We start from the raw sequence: 17,771 nt of genomic DNA on the forward strand, positions 1-17,771 counted from the left end.
ATAGCACAGTGTGTGCTATGTTCTCTGCCTCCCCCTACAGTGCACTACCCCGCAGGAAGAGTTAAAGTGGATGTAAACACGATTCATGAAATTTGAGCTGGGCACATATATATGCAGTGTTTTGTTATCTCTCTTCAAAGCACTATGTCTCCTGCTTCGTTCTTCTGTTATCATCCTGATAACTCCTGACAAGTTCTCTGTCACAAATGATAAAAGCAGCCTGAGTTTTTGTTTTGGGGAGGATGCTATAAATAGATTAGCAGAGACCTGAACTATTCAACAAACAGCTGAAAGTCTATGAGGAGAGGGGGTAGGTGCCTTTCCTCCAATCAGCTGTCTTGGCTGCAAGGTGGATAGAGTAAGCTTCCCAGTTGAGCCATTCCATTCTGACAAAGTCGATCATCAGATTGACTTGTGTCGAGCAGAAACTGCCATAGATTAATTGAAATTCGGCCAGCCCCTACTGAACCTGCTGAATTTTCATCCATTTATGGCCAGCTGTAGAATTAAACTTTGAAACGTTTTTTTTTCATAACGGTGCAGTGTTGTTAATTGTCTGTTAACAAATACTGTATTGACATTACTGACTTCCAGTTTTTTAAGTGAACACTGACATTCAAGTATAGTTACATACCCAGCTATGTGCATTCCCTGTTACTACTCGTGTTCATTTGCTAGCAGTGATTTCAAGCTTTGACATGTACCTGCTTCATCATATCAAGTCACAAAGTACATGTATATATTCTTTTGAATGCTGCATTTTATTTACTAAAAAAATGCATTGTGTATGTCTTTTCTGATATTACCCTTAGTGTATAATTGACAACTAAAACTTTTCGTTGTGTAATACATAGGAATGCACTACTTGAAAGTGATGGAAATGTTAAAGTGAGTACTATTATAAGGGTATTCACACACTCGTTTTTGAAAGAATATGACAAGGATAATCTACAGGTAATGTTACTATTTTAAGTTTTTCTTCTTTCATCCAACTGTGTGTTCATTATATTTTTGTCACTTTTCTTCTCCTGCATTGTCTTCTATACCCTCCTACTTAAGTACACAGGCTCTGAAGTTTGCATACCCAGAAAGTGATGGCAGTGAACCAACTCAATCTACAGCATGCAGCAAACAGATTGCACAAACACTGACAGAGCACTCCTATAATCATTACACATAAAAAACATGCACAGCCAGAGCTCACACGATATAGCACGTGCAGAAATTTCAAACACAGAACACATGCAGAAGAGAAGTGAATGCACAGACAAAGCATGCACAATTATACCGCACAGTTAACCACTTGCCGAACACAATACATATACAGTGCTGTGAAAAAGTATTTGCCCCCTTCCTGATTTTCTATTTTTTTGAATATTTGTCACACTTAAATGATTTAGATCATCAAACAAATTTTAATATTACACAAAGATAAGCCAAGATGCAGTTTTTAAATTATTATTTCATTTATTAAGGGAAAAAAGCTGTTCAACCCTGCCTGGCCCTATGTGAAGAAGTAACTTCCCCCTCCCATGCTGAATCATAAATGAACTGTAACCACATTTTTTGGAAATCACATTAAAAGAAGCTGTCTCAAAAAGCTACATATCATGCCACAATCTAAAAAAAATTCAAGAACAGATTAGAAACAAAATTATTTGTTTCTAATGTACATGTATATGTCTAGGAATGGTTTCAAAGCCATTTCTAAGGCTTTGAAACTCCAGTGAACCACAGGAAGAGCCATTATCCACAAATGGAGATAACTTGGAACAATAGTGATCCTTCCTAGGAGTGGCCGGCCTATAAAAATTACTCCAAGAGCATGACGACGACGACTCATTCAGGAGGTCATAAGAGAACCCAGAACAACATCTAAAGAACTGCAGGCCTCACTTCCCTCAGGTAAGATCAGTTTTCATGATTCAACAATAGGAACGAAACTGGGAAAAATGGCATCCATGGGAGAGTTCCAAGACAAAAAGCCACTGCTGACCAAAAAGAACACAAAGGCTCATTTCTCATTTACCAAAAAAAAATCTTGATTATCCCCAAGACTTTTATGCAAATATTCCCTAAAATGATGAGACAAACATTTTACTTTTTGGAAGCTGTGCATCCTGTTACATCTGACATAAAATGAATACAGCATTTCATAACAAGAACATTATACGAACAGTCACACATGGTGGTGGTAGCGTGATGATCTGGGGTTGCTTTGCAGCTTCAGGACCTGGACAACTTGCTATAATTGAGGGAACCATGAATTCTGAGCTCTACCAGAAAATCCTAAAGGAGAATGTCCGCCCATTAGTTTGTGACAATTAAATTAATGAGGCATAGGGAAACAAATCAGAGGACACCACATCCCATAGAAAATGAAAAAGGATTGGATGGGGGGATCGGGTAACAAACCCAGGGACTTTAAACGGTGTCAATTAAAGAATATATCAGAGAATAATGATGTAGATAAAAATATAATTTATTCGATGATACAAAATTTCACAGAATTAAGACATGACATTGTTGATCCTTGTGATCATGTAGCGGCTCGAATGAACCAAGCAACGCCCAGACCTGTTAGAAATTGCCCGACATGTTTCGCTACAAGCTTCATCAGGAGCATATATACAGGGAAGGCTACAAGGGATAAGCAGAGAACAACATCATCAATATTTGTATAGATAATTGGCATGTCGATAGTATTATACTAACAGACAATAAGCAAATTTAAACAATAAATAATCATTAACAATAGAAAAGGAACAAAATTAATTGAATGATGTCAAGTATTCATGAATAATACAGAGATCACAGAAACCATAATAAAGCAGGGTGATCATGAGCAGACTTACCACGCAGAGATCAAAGATCATCAAAGGTCATGTAATACAAACTAAGCATAAACAGCCATAGTTTGAAAACCAAATTAAACCTGTAGGCACAGAGCCCCACTGGAACCATTCCATACACAAGCCGTCAAAGAGATGCTGCAGTATAAAAGAGAGGGAATAGATGAAATTAAATATATATAGGGTAAATTGTATAGATCCCTAAAATTCCAGACAGATACATGCATGCACAGATTAAATAAAAATCTATGCAAAGAACACTATACTTGCCAGATGTGGCAAGAAGTAGAAAGGAAAAATATCCTAAAAAATATATATATATATATATACCTAATGAGGTTGGTAGGGTCCAGTGAATAAAGCTGGCATCAGCGTATGGATAAATCCAGCACCTGAATGGTTAAACAACCATTGGTCAAAGGGTGGGACAAAATCCCCAATGTTGAAGACTGGTAAAAAAAAAAAAAAAAAAAAAAAAAAAAAAAAAATTTGTAGATATAATGATAGGTAATATGTATTAAAATAAAAGGGAAACAGCTGAAAAAATTATTAATTGTTGGTGTGGTGAACAGTTCAAGATAGTAGCACACCACTTACCTCTTCACTGCTGACAGGTTAGCTAAAAAGCACGGATAGATCTGAAAACCAAGCAGTCTAGTGACCCTGACAAGGCAGAGCCATTGAATGGATCATAAGTGTGGATCTCTTTATATACCTCCCACAGAGGCGTTTGATGACGCCGCTGGGGGTGGGCTGAAGTGATGGGCAGTGATAGGTGCTGGACTTCAAGGGGGGAGGACAGGGGGGAAGACAATAGAAATCCCCTGTCATAGATCGCCAGCAGCGGCGAAGCATATCACGCGCGCGCACGTCAGTGACGGGTGGATGACGTCACAGGGCGGCGCTGAGAGTGAGCGCCATCTTAGATCAGGGATGGAGACCTGGCAAAGCGGATGACGAACTAGAGTGGGTCACTGGCAGTCAGTCCGTCGTCACCGAACGGTGAACGGCGGCGAAAAGAAGTGAACACACTAGTGAGTGAGCGCGGCATGGTGAGGGAAGGCCAGAATGGAAGTGGCCGGGCCACACCAAGGATGTCCCCATCGGAGGCAGATGGGTGGAGCCAAACGATAGTGAGCAGCACCGACAAGCAATGCCCATATGGGATCACATAAATAGCAGGGACCGGACCTATTTCCCCACATTATAACGTGCGCCCCTATTGCCCATACAGCACAGAGACAGCAGCATAATGAAACAAGGAGACCAGTGGAGGCAAATACAAATACAGGCATGGCAAAAGCATATATAGATATATAGAAGGAGACCTAAAACATGGTTTGAGGATAAATAACAAGCCAATACAATGATTGTGGTTATTGGGAGAGCTACGGAGAAAATGTCAATAAAGATGAAAAAAAATATATAAATGTATTTCTCCATAACACAAAAAGGGGGGGGGGGTTTGATCTTGATCAAAAAGTGCTGGTAAATCTGCTCTGTAGATACATGTAGACATTAAATGATACATTGGATATGAAAATGACTGATTTAACAATAGACAACTTTCAATATAGGGGAAAAGACAGAAAAATAAAAAAATATAAAAAATATAACAAAACCAAGATTAAACAATAAATGGAATATCTGTTTTTAGAGGAAGGGTTTGAAACTGAACCCCTCATTCAAGCCGGGTGGCTTGAGAGCCGCTAATTGGTGGATCCATTTAGCTTCTTTTTGCAAAAGTATCTTATCATAGTCCCCTCCTCGATCTCCTGGGGGGACATACTCGAGTGCAAAAAAATGCATACACGTACTGTCGAAGTTATGGAACAATCCCATATGTCTGCTGATGGGAGTTTCCATCTTTTTCTTTCGCACCAGGGCAACATGATCCCTGATGCGGTGGAAAAAGGGCATCTTCGTCTTGCCGACATAAAATGCACGACAAGAGCATTGCATGATATAAACAACACCTATTGATTGGCAGTTGGCCGCAAAATAGGGTTTGTATTTATGTCCGTTCGGAAGTACACATGTAGCCGATGCAAATATATATCTGCAAAATGCACACTTGTGGCATGGGCGTGTACCTAGCAGACTTGCAGGGATGGATGTACGACTGGAGTGATGACTCCTGACCAGCTTATCACGGAGCGAACTGGACCTGCGAAAGGTAATTTGAGGGTGGGAATCTAGATGTTTGGACACTAATTCATCACCCATGAGCAGATACCAGTGTCTTTGAAGGATGGTCCTTATTTGTTGGTGATGTCCAGAGAAGCGGGTAATTATTCTGGTACCCGGATTTGGTTTGGCTACTTTCGGGTCATGAAGTAAAGAACCTCTGGTTTTGGTCTTTACTCTGGCAAATGCCCTTTTTAGACACTTGTTACTATAGCCTCTATCGCGGAAACGTTTTTGTAGTGAATTTGCCTCTTGGATAAAGTCCTCATCAGAGCTACAATTCCTCCTAAGTCTGAGGTATTGTCCATAGGGGATGCTGGATTTGAGAGGTTCAGGATGGGAGCTGGATGCATGAAGCAAAGCATTCCCTGCCGTGGGTTTCCTAAATAACGAAGTACCTATAGTACCGTCTGGTTGAATGAAAATATGGACATCAAGAAAGGAAATTCTTGTCTGACTGGTTTCAAAAGTAAATTTAAGGTTGAAATCATTGGTCTTGAGACTATCGAGGAAGGTGATAAGATCAAGATGGGGTCCAGTCCAGATGAACATAATGTCGTCGATGAAACGACGCCAAAATGGGATATGTTCCAAATGGTGCTGGATCCCATCTTGATGAAAGAGGTTGCGCTCCCACCCCCCCAGGTACAGGTTTGCATAAGAGGGGGCACACTTGGTCCCCATAGCAACCCCCTGCACCTGGAGGTAGTGGGAGCAACCAAAGAGAAAGATGTTGTTGGTGAGGATGAACCTCAAAAGATCCAAAATGAATTGATTGTAGTGAGGCCTAGCCTCACTGCAACCAGATAGGAAGCCCTCGACAACTCCCACCCCATGAGTATGGGGGATAGAGTTGTATAGGGCTTCAACGTCCAACGATATCAGCCAAGACCCCTCGGGCACGGCAATGCCATCGAGGGATCTGAGCAAGTCGCTGGTGTCTTGTAGGTATGAAGATAAACCTTCAACGTGTGGTCTGAGGTAGTCATCGACCATCTCGCTGGCTTTTTCAGTGAGAGACCCATTACCGGACACAATAGGGCGTCCAGGGGGTGGGGATACATTTTTGTGGATCTTGGGCAAGGCATACATGGTTGGAGTGCGTGGGCAAGTGACGTTGAGGAATTCCCAGTTTTTTTTTGTAATAAGTCCAGTGTGATAGGCAGAACCTATTAATCTTTGATATAGAGAGGTAGTGAGGTTCAGATGGTCTAATGAGACCTTTCTGTACCATTGTTTGTTGTTAAGTATGTTAAATACCATGCATTCATATTGGGTGACATCCATTACAACAAGGTTTCCGCCCTTGTCGGAGGGCTTGATTATAATTTCTGAACATTGCTGTAGAGAGGCAAGAGCCGCTTTCTGGGTAGATGTCAAATTGGTTTGGGATGGGTTGACCCATTTAGTTTCTGTTATTTCCTTAGTCACTTGACTGGTGAAGGCCCATACATTGGGGTTCCCCTGAAGGGTGGGGAACATTCGTGATCTCGGTTTGTACTCCCTTTGAGCCGATGTAGTGGGAATGATATTAGGTCTAAGGCCAGTGGATGGTGATACAGATGGATCAAAGTTAGACTCCAAGAATTCAGCTGCGGATAGATCATCGTCATTGATATGGCCTTCTTCCCAGAGTTCCATTAACTCCTCAACTGCCTTGATATCAGCAATAGACATGTTTTGCCATAAAGGGTTGTCAAAGTTGGTAGTGTGAATGGCAGGTTTAGGTTTGTCGAATAAAATTTTTAACATCAACTTTCTGGAGAAGAGGTTGATGTCTTTAATAAGTTCGAATGCGTCAATGTTTTGAGTTGGACAAAAAGATAGGCCGAGTTCAAGAACTGAAATTTGGTCCTTAGACAGTTGAACAGACGAAAGATTGATTATTTGGAAACCGTCCTGGGTGTTGGTGGAATTGTTGGATTTTTGTTGGTCCACCTTCTGGAATCTGGAACTGGCTGGCTGAAAGTTTGTGTCGGACAAAAATCCCCCTGTAAAGTATCAGAGCCTATATCATTCATCAGTGATGTAGGTACTCCCAATGGGGCAACAGAGTCAATGGTATTAGTTTGTGACCTCAAACTCAAGTGCACTTGGGTTATGCAGCAGGACAATGATCTGAAACACAACAGCAAGTCCACCGCCAAATGGTTCAAACAAAGCAAAATTTTGGTTTTGGAGTGGCCTAGTGAAAGCCTGGACTTAAATCAAATTGAGATGCTGTATCATGACCTTACACAGGCCGTTCATGCTGGAAAACCCTCCAATGTGGCTGAATTAAATCAATTCTGCTAAGAAAAAAGGGCCAAAATTGCTCCACAGCAATGTGAAAGACTCATTGCCAGTTATTGCAAACGCTTGATTGCAGTTGTTGCCCCCAGTTATTAGGTTTAGGGGGCAATTACTTTTTCACATAAAGCCAGGCAGGTTTGGACAGCTTTTTTGATTTAATAAATTAAACCATCATTGAGACTGGATTTTGTATTTACTCTGGTTTTTTTGTGTAATACTAAAATTTGTTTGATGATCTGAATCATTTAAGTGTGACAAATATGAAAAAATAATAACATATCAGAAAGGGGGCAAATACTTTTTCACATCATTGTATATATGTTGCGGTTTGCAAGTGGTTTACTGGGATTATAGCTGAAGGTATCAGCCACAATTCCAATATTTTTATTTTTTTCTCATGAAAGCAGTCCAGGGGGCTCATTAGCCACTGGACCACTTTCAGAAATGGCGGAAGGGGACATTCCCCATTGCTCATTGGTGTTTCTGGGGCTTACCCATTTCACCGACAAACCTGGCTGGACACAGAGGCGGACAAAGACTAGATCATCTCTGATCGCCTCTATGGCCTTGGAAGACCAGAGCGATGCCATGACATCACTTCCGGTAAATTTTTAAGCATGACATGTTAGGCATTTATTTACTCAGCGTAGCATCATCTTTCATATTTTAGAAAAAAATGAAGTATATATTTTTTTATTTTTTATTATTCAATAAAGTAATTTTTTCCCATAAAAATTGTGGTTGAAGTACCACTGTGCAAATACTGTGTGACATAAAAAATTGCAACAATCGCCATTCTATTCCCTAGAGTCTCTGATAAAAAAAATATATAATGTTTGGGGATTATAAGTAATTTTCTAGCCAGAAAAGTCTTGGTCAGCAAGTTGGTAAAGCCCAGATGCAGCATAGATAGAGCACACACGAGATGGTGGACACACATAATGCACAGGCATAGAGCACACAAACAAATTGCAATCCCACTTATTCATGTTGTGGCAAGCATATTCAGAATTGAGTGGTGGTGTTCTGTCAAAACAGCCAACTCGTTTAAATCTCTTCAGGGGCGGATGCATTGCAGATACAACATTCATGCATCCGTCCCTGAAGAAGTGAGCAGGGTCTCGCAAAATGCGTAGGGCTTCATTGATGCTTGTTTTATGCCGGTACATGCTGGGTATTATTGATGTCTGCATTATGTTTACATACTTCCCTGTCTATATGAATGTACATTTTCTTTTCTTATTGTGTATATACATATCTACTGGCCCAGCAACTTTCAAGTTTTATTGTTGCTCATTGATGTATAACATTTGTAATAAATTTTTATATACTTACTTTAATCTGTGTTGTGTACATTGGCTGGGTAACTCCCAATCATTGTTGTTGCCGCCCTGTTACATAACATTTTGAAACAAATTAATTTATTTAGTCTCATTGTTCGCTGTGAACATTGGCTAAACCTCTCTCACCTCATCCAAAGTTCCAGGGCTACCCCTTTTGTTTTTTTGTTTACTTTTCCTCCTTAGACATTGTCAAAACAGTCAAGTCATTGTGTACCGTAGTGTATATGCTGCCGGTGTTGTGTCAAAACAGCCAACTCGTCGAATTCTCCATTTACCGATGCTGGAGAGTAACCGGAAGTGACGTGGTTGGAGATTTCACGTTGGAGTGGCAACTGGGTTCTAGTGAAATATGGTGGTTTGGTTGAAGTACTAGTGTGATGTGCTTAGCAGCTTACAGAAGAGGAGGAGACAAAAGCTTTATAAAAGTGCAAGATTTCTGTGCAACCACAAATATTTAGACTCTGTTTCCACTAGTGCGACTTGTCATGCAACTTTTGACACATAAATTCGCATGACAAGTCACAGCCCATTGATTTCAATGGCACCCGTTCCCATCTATGCAACTTAAAGTTGCAGCGTCTTTGAAAAGGTTCCTGTACAATTTTAATGCGACTTTGATCAAGAGACTAAAGTTGTATCAAAGCTGCATTCAAAGTCTGCATTAAATCACATGACTTTGGGGTCACAAACGTAGCCTTAGTATGAAACTTCAGAAACAAAACACTTGTGTGTGTACACAGTTGTGCTCATGAGTTACATACTCTGGCAGAATTTTTGATTACTTGGCCATTTTGCAGAGCTTATTAATGATAACACAAAAATGTTTCTTTCACTCATGGTTAGTGTTTGGCTGAAGCCATTTATTATCAACTGTGTTTACAATGACAACAAAAACTACCCAAATGACCCTGATCAAAAGTTCCTAATACTGTGTATTGCCGTCTTTAACATCAATGGCAGCTTGAAGTCTTTTCTGGTATTTGTGGATGAGGTTCTTTATCTTCTCAGATGGTAAAGCTGCCCATTCCTCTTGGCAAAAAGCCTCCAATTCCTGGAAAATCTTGGTCTGTCTTGCATGAACTGCACGTATGAGATCAAAAACAAGACAACAACATTTCTTTCACTCATGTTTACTCTTTTTAAATTATAATGAAACAGAAACTACCCAAATGACCCAGCTCAAAAGTTTACATACCCTGATGATTTTGGCCTGATAACATGCACACAAGTTGAATGGCTATTAAAGGTAACCATCCTCACCTGTGATCTGTTTGCTTGTAATTAGTGTGTGTCTCCAAAAGGTTATTGAGTTTCTGGACTCCTGACAGACCCTTGCATCTTTGATCCAATGCTCCACTGACGTTTCTAAATTCTGAGTCATGGGGAAAGCAAAAGAATTGTCAAAATATCTGTGGAAAAAGGTAGTTGAACTGTATAAAACAGGAAAGGAATATAAAAAGATATCCAAGGAATTGAGAATGCAGTGTTCAAACTATGATCAAGAAGTGGAAAATGAGGAGTTCTGTTGAAACCAAACCACGGTCAGGTAGACCAACTATAATTTAAGCCACAACTGCTAGGAAAATTGTTTGGGATGAAAAAAAAATCCACAAATAACTTCAGGTAAAATACAGGACTCTCTGAAAACACGTGGTGTGGCTGTTGCAAAATGCACAATAAGGAGGCACTTGAAGAAAGATGGGCTGCATGGCCAGAAGAAAGCTGTTACTACGCTGTAACGGCTACCCATGTAGTGAGAGGGTCTCAGCCGTTGGAGAAGTCCCTTTCCCTGGCAAGCTGCGATATGCAGGTACCGCCGGTATATCCCATCGAATGCCCTTTCAAGAAACGAGACGGGCTACGTTTGCAGAGTCAAGCAGGACTGATTTTTAATGGTTCACTCTGAGATTTTATACAGTATTCAAGGCACATGAACAATCAAACTGTCCCCACCCACACATCACACCGTGGGGAAGCTTCAATCACCTTCTTTGAGCTAATTATAAACATTTCTTCATTACCAGAACTCAAACACAATGATCTCCTTGAATCAATCAGTCTCTAGACGTTCCGGCACCGAGATCTACTTAACATGACCTGGCCGGGCACATTCCTTTCTCAATAGAATTCAATTAACCTTTAGAACAATATACACTCACAGATCATCACGTTAGCATACACCTGGCAAGAGGCTGTTAACTGGTAATACACAACAGAGCGTCAATTAGCATTTAGCAGTGAAAAAGTCCCTCTACAATTAACCCTTTGAGCTCAGTAACCAGTCATGCAGTCCTCTGTAGGCAGAATAGTTCATAGGTCCGTTACATACGCAAATGCCACAAAGTATCATGCTTACAATATGCCAAACAGCAGAGACAAGCCTCAAACCTTCTGGCACAAAGTCATTTGGAGTGATAAGACCAAAATTGAGCTTTATGGCCACAACCATAAATGCTATATTTGGAGAGGAGTCAACAAAACCTATGATGAAAGGTACACCATTCCTACTTTGAAACACAGAGGTGAATTGCTGAAGTTTTTGGGGTGTGCGAGCTACAAACGCACAGGAAATTGGGTCAAAATTGATGGCAAGATGAATGCAATATGTTATCAAAAAATACTAGAGGAACATTTGCATTCATCAGCCAAGAAGCTGCGCATGGGATGAACTTGGACATTACAACATGTCAATGATCCAAAACACAAGGCCAAGTCAACCTGTCATTGGCTACAGCAGAATAATGTGAAGGTTCGGGAGTGTCCATCTCAGTCTCCTGACCTCAATATCATTGAGCCACTCTGGGGAGATCTCAAATGTGCAGTTTATGCAAGACAGTCCAAGCATTTACAGGAACTGGAGGCTTTTTGCCAAGAGGAATGGGCAGCTTTACCATCTGAGAAGATAAAGAGCCTCATCCACAAATACCACAAAAGACTTCCATCTGTCATTGATGTTAAAGGGGGCAATACACGGTATTAAGAACTGGGGTATATAAACTTTTGATCAGGGTAGATCGGGTAGTTTTTGTTGTGATTATGATTTAAAAAGAGTAAACATGGTTGATTAAAAAATGGCTTCAGTCAAACACTAACCATGAGTGAAAGAAAAGTTTTTGTGTTATTCATATTCTCTGAAAAATGGCCAAGAAATCATAAAGGGTATGTAAACTTTTGAACACAACTGTGTGTGTGTATATATATAAATATATATATATATACACACACACACACACACACACACACACACACACACACACACTGGATATATGTATACATATACATGCACACACACTTATATAAATAAATGTAAACAAACAAACATTTTAAAATGTATTAAAACATAGACAATGTCAGTAGGGCAGAGGTTGGTGTAAGTTAGTAGAGCAGTGGACTTTGTAATTATGGCAGTGGACAGTGTCAGTAGTTTTTTATTTTTAATAAAACATTTTTTATTGTTTTTTACAATAATATTTTTATTATTATTTTTACAATTTTATTAGGAGTTGGGGGAGCTTTGGTGAAAGGGGAAATTGGTGCCATATAGGGTGACCATGTGCACACACCTATGCCTCATGGGCTTTTGTCACTGTAGTTTAGTATTTGTTAAGGCTATGTTATACAGCCTTCTGCCAGCTTAACTAAGCCTTACAAATATCTATATTTTTGATTAATTTATATAATTTACTAGATCATTTCTTAAGAGTACAGTGGCACTTAAAAAACTGTGCTGCAGGTGGTAGCAATTTGCTGATATCTGAAACATAAAATAACAAAAACTGGAGCTGTACTGTATATTTATTTATTCCTCAGGTGTAAGGTCACCCTTAATCAAAATTCTGCTAGCTTTTACTTCACAGGGGTTTTTAACATATAAGTTAAAATATGTTTTGTGTCAAGTTAAATACTTTCCCCTGAGCGATATGTTTCTAGTGCTGAGGCTGCAGATGTCTGATAGTATATTATTTGTTTCTAAGTGTGTTTAAGTGGCAGATGTGTACAGATCCTCATGTAATAGCTTTCTGTTCTAGAAGAAAAAAATTATGTAATTTATAAAAATTACCTATCTACTAATTGTATAATAAAGTATTGCTAAAAGAGAGCAATAAAGCAGACATGTATGTCTTAGCTCTGACCATGTATACAGTGTAGATGATTAGCTATTATATGATATTGAAGGGAACTGGTGTATTTTTAGTATCACATAGCCCACCAGCACCCAGGAGAGCAGAAGACCACCTGATTGTGCTTAGACCAGAGCATAAAAAAATGTTTATTAGCGTGGTCTGAAGTTTGTGTGACAGTCAATAATTTATGCTGAGAAGAACAATTGGATCCAGCTGGACCTTGCCTAATTAAAATCTCAATTGTTCCTTAAAGTGGTTAATAGCCGTGACTAGCCTTAGGAGATACTCAGAGATTAAACAAATCCTCCTACATGAGTTGTACCTGTCTATCTGCAACCATTTCTTCTCTAAATCCATTTAAAGTCCAGAATTTATTCAGCTTATGTGAGCTTTTAGAAAGCAGGGGATGGGAAGCTGAAGTTACACTATGCAGAGCTCAGTGAGTAGAGCTCTGAGAGCTGATTGGGGGGAAGAGGCACACCCCCTTCACACAGCCCACAGAAACAGAGCTGAGGCTATCCATCACATGCTGTGTGCTGGAGCTCCCTCCCTGTCAACGTTTTACCTCTGAATGTCAGAAACAAATTGTCAAAAGTATATACATATAGCAGAGAAAGGAGGCAGCAGAGAGAAATTACACTTCCTGAACTGGATTGGGACAAGTACACATTACAGAGATTACTTAATGGACCTAGTTCATAAAATATCTTTAATTCAAGTTTACAGAGATTATGGTATATTTCTAATCTTGAAAAATAATTTAGTAACTAGACTGCAAAGAGGAACAATTATAACAATCTCTTTTGAGAGATAAAGCTAAAGCCCAGGCAAGCTTTTAAATACATATATGCAAACTCCAAATGAATTTTAGTTTTGTTAAACCAGTGATTTTGGCACATCTGCCAGATAGCCCAGCCAGAATGTCCTCCTCCACGGCTGTCAGCACAGCTTGGTTCTAGCTTGATGACTGGAAAATGAAGGGACAGGATCACACTGATGCATTATTACTCTGCTCTGTCCTAATATTCCCATGATCACTGCATGCTCAGAAGCAATGCAGCATCGCCTGATTGCCTCCCAGTGCTGGCCCTTCATCTCTCTGAGTCATGTTGGATTACAGGAAGCCAGTACAAAGAAAAATGTGGATATTTGCTCTAACTGCCTTTAACCACTTGCTTACCGGGCACATATACCCCCCTCCTGCCCAGGTGAAATTTCAGCTTCGGGCACTGCATCTCTTTAACTGACAATTGCGCGGTCATGCGACATGGCTCCCAAACAAAATTGACGCCCTTTTTTTCCCCACAAATAGAGCTTTCTTTTGGTGGTATTTGATCACCTCTGCGGTTTTTATTTTTTGCGCTATAAACAAAAAAAAGCAACAATTTTGAAAAAAAAAATCAATATTTTTTACTTGTTGCTATAATAAATAGCCCGATTTTTTTTTTCCCAAGTTTTTCTCAGTTTAGGTCGATACGTATTCTTCTTCTACATATTTTTGGTAAAAAAAACGCAATAAGCGCTTACAAAACAGAATTATTATTATTATTATTATTTTTTATTTTTTTTACTAGTAATGGCGGCGATCTGCGATTATTTTTATTGGGACTGCGACATTATGGCGGACACATCAGACACTTTTGACACATTTTTGGCGCCATTCACATTTATACAGCGATCAGTGCTATAAATATGCACTAATTACTGTATAAATGTGACTGGCATTGAAGGGGTTAACACTAGGGGGTGAGGAAGGGGTTAAATGTGTACCTGTATTGTGTTCTAACTGTGTGTGGATGGTGGTGACTGGGGGAGGTGACCGATCTGTGTCCCTATCTACAAGGGAGACAGATCGGTCTCCTCTCTCCCCTGACAGGACGTGGAGCTCTGTGTTTACACACAGAGCTCCACGTCCCTGCTCTGTCATTACCGATCACGGGTACCTGGCGGACATCGCGACCGCCAGGCACGCGCATCGGCATCTCGGGGACGCGCCGGGCGCGCCCCCAGTGGCCGGAGGAATCCAGGACGTCAATAGACGTCCTGTTGGATTTTCAGAGCCACCGTGAAGACGTCATTTTACAATGACCTGGGGCTCAAGTGGTTAAAAATCCATTCCGTTCCTGTTTTAATGATTGTATAATTACATTTATGGTGTTTTATGATTAATCAGTGTTTTCTTTATCGTACATCACGGGACACAGAGCAGCATAGCCATTACATATGGGTTATATAGTGTACCTTCAGGTGATGGACACTGGCACTCTCCAACAGGAAGTTCCCTCCCTATATAACCCCCACCCATAGTGGGAGTACCTCAGTTTTTTCGCCAGTGTCTTAGGTGTTGGTGCACGTTGAGGCTGTGCCTGTAGTAGTCCTTGGGACCAGGGCCAGCTGACCGGATCCGTCCAAGGTGCTTCATAGCCAAAGTGGACGGTACCCGGGCCCCAATTCGTGGATGGGGTTTTGCCTATAATGCCTCTCCTTGGAGGGCTGGACCCTGGGTTCCAGGTCTGGTTTCTATACCTAGAGAATACCTGTTGCCAGTGGTGCTGTATAGGTCCAGGTGTGTGGTGTTCTTTTAAGACCCCGGTTCCTGAAGGTCTATGACCATACCCACGGTGAAGGGTGAAGATTGGGCCTCTTGCAGAGCAATACCCTGCGGCGTGGAAAGGTAAGCAGGGGGCCTACGAAACTTGGTTTGTCAGTAGGCTTCCTATAGGGGATTCTTGGGCAGCCTATTTATGCCTCTGTGCATGGGCAAAGGAGAACCACAAAGTTTTCAAACGGGATGGCTCAAAGCACCCAGGTATGGTTCCCCTGGCTGGGCTAGTGGGCTGCTGCTGCTTCTGTCACAAGGAGGGCCTTTTTTTGGGCAGGGTGTTCCACAGAGAGGGAAACATACCATTAGGGAGACAGTTAAATGCTTCCCTTTACCTGTGTCTGCTGCTCCAGCGTTTCAGGTCCTGATGCTCCTCTCCACATGGCTTCCTGCTTCCCCTGACGGCGTCTGGCGTGCGCGCGCTTTACTTATCGGTGCGCGCGCGACGCCGCCGCGGGGAGGGGGCGGTTGACGCCGGATGGCTCCTCCTCCCTGCACACAGGGAGGATAAATCCTGGAGGGCTGTTCAGTCTGTGAAGGCTGTGAAGGGACACGGAGCAGCGATGCTGGCTACAGCATAGGAAGGTTTGACAGAGCTTTCTGGCACAGTGACACCCGGTGGCAGTTGTTGGAAGTACACCTTACTAAAGGAGCCTCTGGCTTAAAAGTTTGCATTCAAAGCCTGTGTACTAAGCAGCGCCTTTGAACACTTAGGGGTGCTCACCTAGCCCAGCATTAGGGGGTCAATACCAGACTGATAGTTGAAGCCCTTGGGGCTCAGTATTGATTTTCCTTTTTTATAGGTTATGGGAAGTTTGGAGTCCCTCTGACATTACCCTATCCTATTGTTTCACATTTATTTGATTATATGTGTATTTCCTCCAGCTATTACAGTCAGTTGTATACTAGCGGAGTGCCTCAGAATTTGTATATTATGGCTCCTAAGGGTGCAGGTAGCGCTAAAAACGCTAAGACGGTTAAGAAACCAAAGGGTTCTCCATCAGGCTCTGAGGATATCCAAAATCCAGCGGCCCCTACTACTCCGGAATGCCCGGAAGTTGTTGTCCTAGGTGAGCCATCAGGGTTGCTAGGTGCTACGGCTGGCCCTACTCAACCAGCTCCTTCCTATGTGACGGAAGAGATGTTAGCCTCCACCTTGGGTGGATTGGAAAGGAGGATGGCCGCTCTAATTACGGCATCTTTGGCAGGGAAGAAGCGGGTTAGATCCCCGTCTCCCAGGTCTGAGTCTCTGGAGGAGGATATCCTCTCCGCTGACGAATTGGAAGATCAAGGAGACCAGACTCAGGATCACCTTGACCATTTAGGTTCTGAGGATTCTACAATAGAGGAACCTTTTTCAGCTTCTCACGCAGAAAGACTGTGGGTTCAGTCCCTAACGGATATGGTGTGGTTGGCTTTTAAGATACCTGTGCCTCAGCCTCTGGCCTCCGCGGTATCCTCATTGGGCTCCCTGAAAGCGCCCCAAGCCAATTTGGTATTCCCGGTACATCCTTTGTTAAAGGACCTGATTTTTCAGGACTGGGCTAAGCCGGACAGGATTTTTCTGCCTCCCAAAAGGTTCGCAGTCATGTACCCCTTAGAGGAAGAGTTTTCAAAGAAATGGGCTGTCCCTACTGTGGACGCAGCCATCTCATGTGTCAATAAGTCTTTAACGTGTCCAGTAGACAATATCCACATGTTTAAAGACCCTGTGGATAAAAGGCTTGAGACCTTATTGAAGGCATCCTTTGCCACAGCGGGGGCAGTGGTCCAGCCGGCTGTAGCCGCCATTGGCGTCTGCCAGGCTTTAAAAGACCAAGCAAAGCAGGCCCTAAAGGACCTCCCAGCCCAACAGGCTCAGGATCTGGCTGACCTACCTAGGGCCTTATGTTTCGCGGTAGACGCAATCAAGGATTCGATCCAACAAGCTTCTCGCTTATCCCTATTTTTGGTTCATATGAGGAGATTGCTTTGGTTGAAAAACTGGTCTGCAGAAACCCCCTGCAAGAAACTCCTTACTGGATTCTCCTTTCAGGGAGAAAGATTGTTTGGAGAAGATCTTGACAAATATATACAAAAGATCTCTAGTGGTAAGAGCACCCTCTTACCGGTTAAGAAAAGGTTCCGGGGTCCCTCTTTTAAGCGTCCAACCTCTCCAGTCCCAGGGCCCTCATTCTCTAGGCAGTATCGACGGCCTCCTGGACGCGCAGCTGCAAATAGGCCACAGGGGCAAGCTGCAGGGAACAAGAGACCATGGAACCGTAAGCCGGTTAAGGCTGCCCCTAAGGCAGCCTTGTGAAGGGGCGCCCCCACTCTCTCGGGTGGGGGGAAGACTCCGGTTCTTCTCGGAGTTGTGGGGGGCCAAAGTTAC

At 41.9% G+C, this 17,771-nt stretch overlaps 1 protein-coding gene across 2 annotated transcripts in view; it reads left to right on the forward strand.

Moving 5' to 3' along the window:
• Window positions 1–17,771, forward strand: part of FANCC (FA complementation group C) — a 306,329-nt gene that overhangs the window by 242,256 nt on the left and 46,302 nt on the right. For both annotated transcript variants that reach the window (XM_040355483.1, XM_040355482.1), the window contains exon 10: window positions 855–954. In XM_040355483.1, coding sequence (XP_040211417.1) covers window positions 855–954 — 100 coding nt within the window. The remainder of the gene's footprint in view (window positions 1–854; window positions 955–17,771) is intronic.

The sequence above is a fragment of the Rana temporaria genome, chromosome 1, assembly GCF_905171775.1.
Source record: "Rana temporaria chromosome 1, aRanTem1.1, whole genome shotgun sequence".
In the NCBI taxonomy this organism is placed as follows: Eukaryota; Metazoa; Chordata; class Amphibia; order Anura; family Ranidae; genus Rana; species Rana temporaria.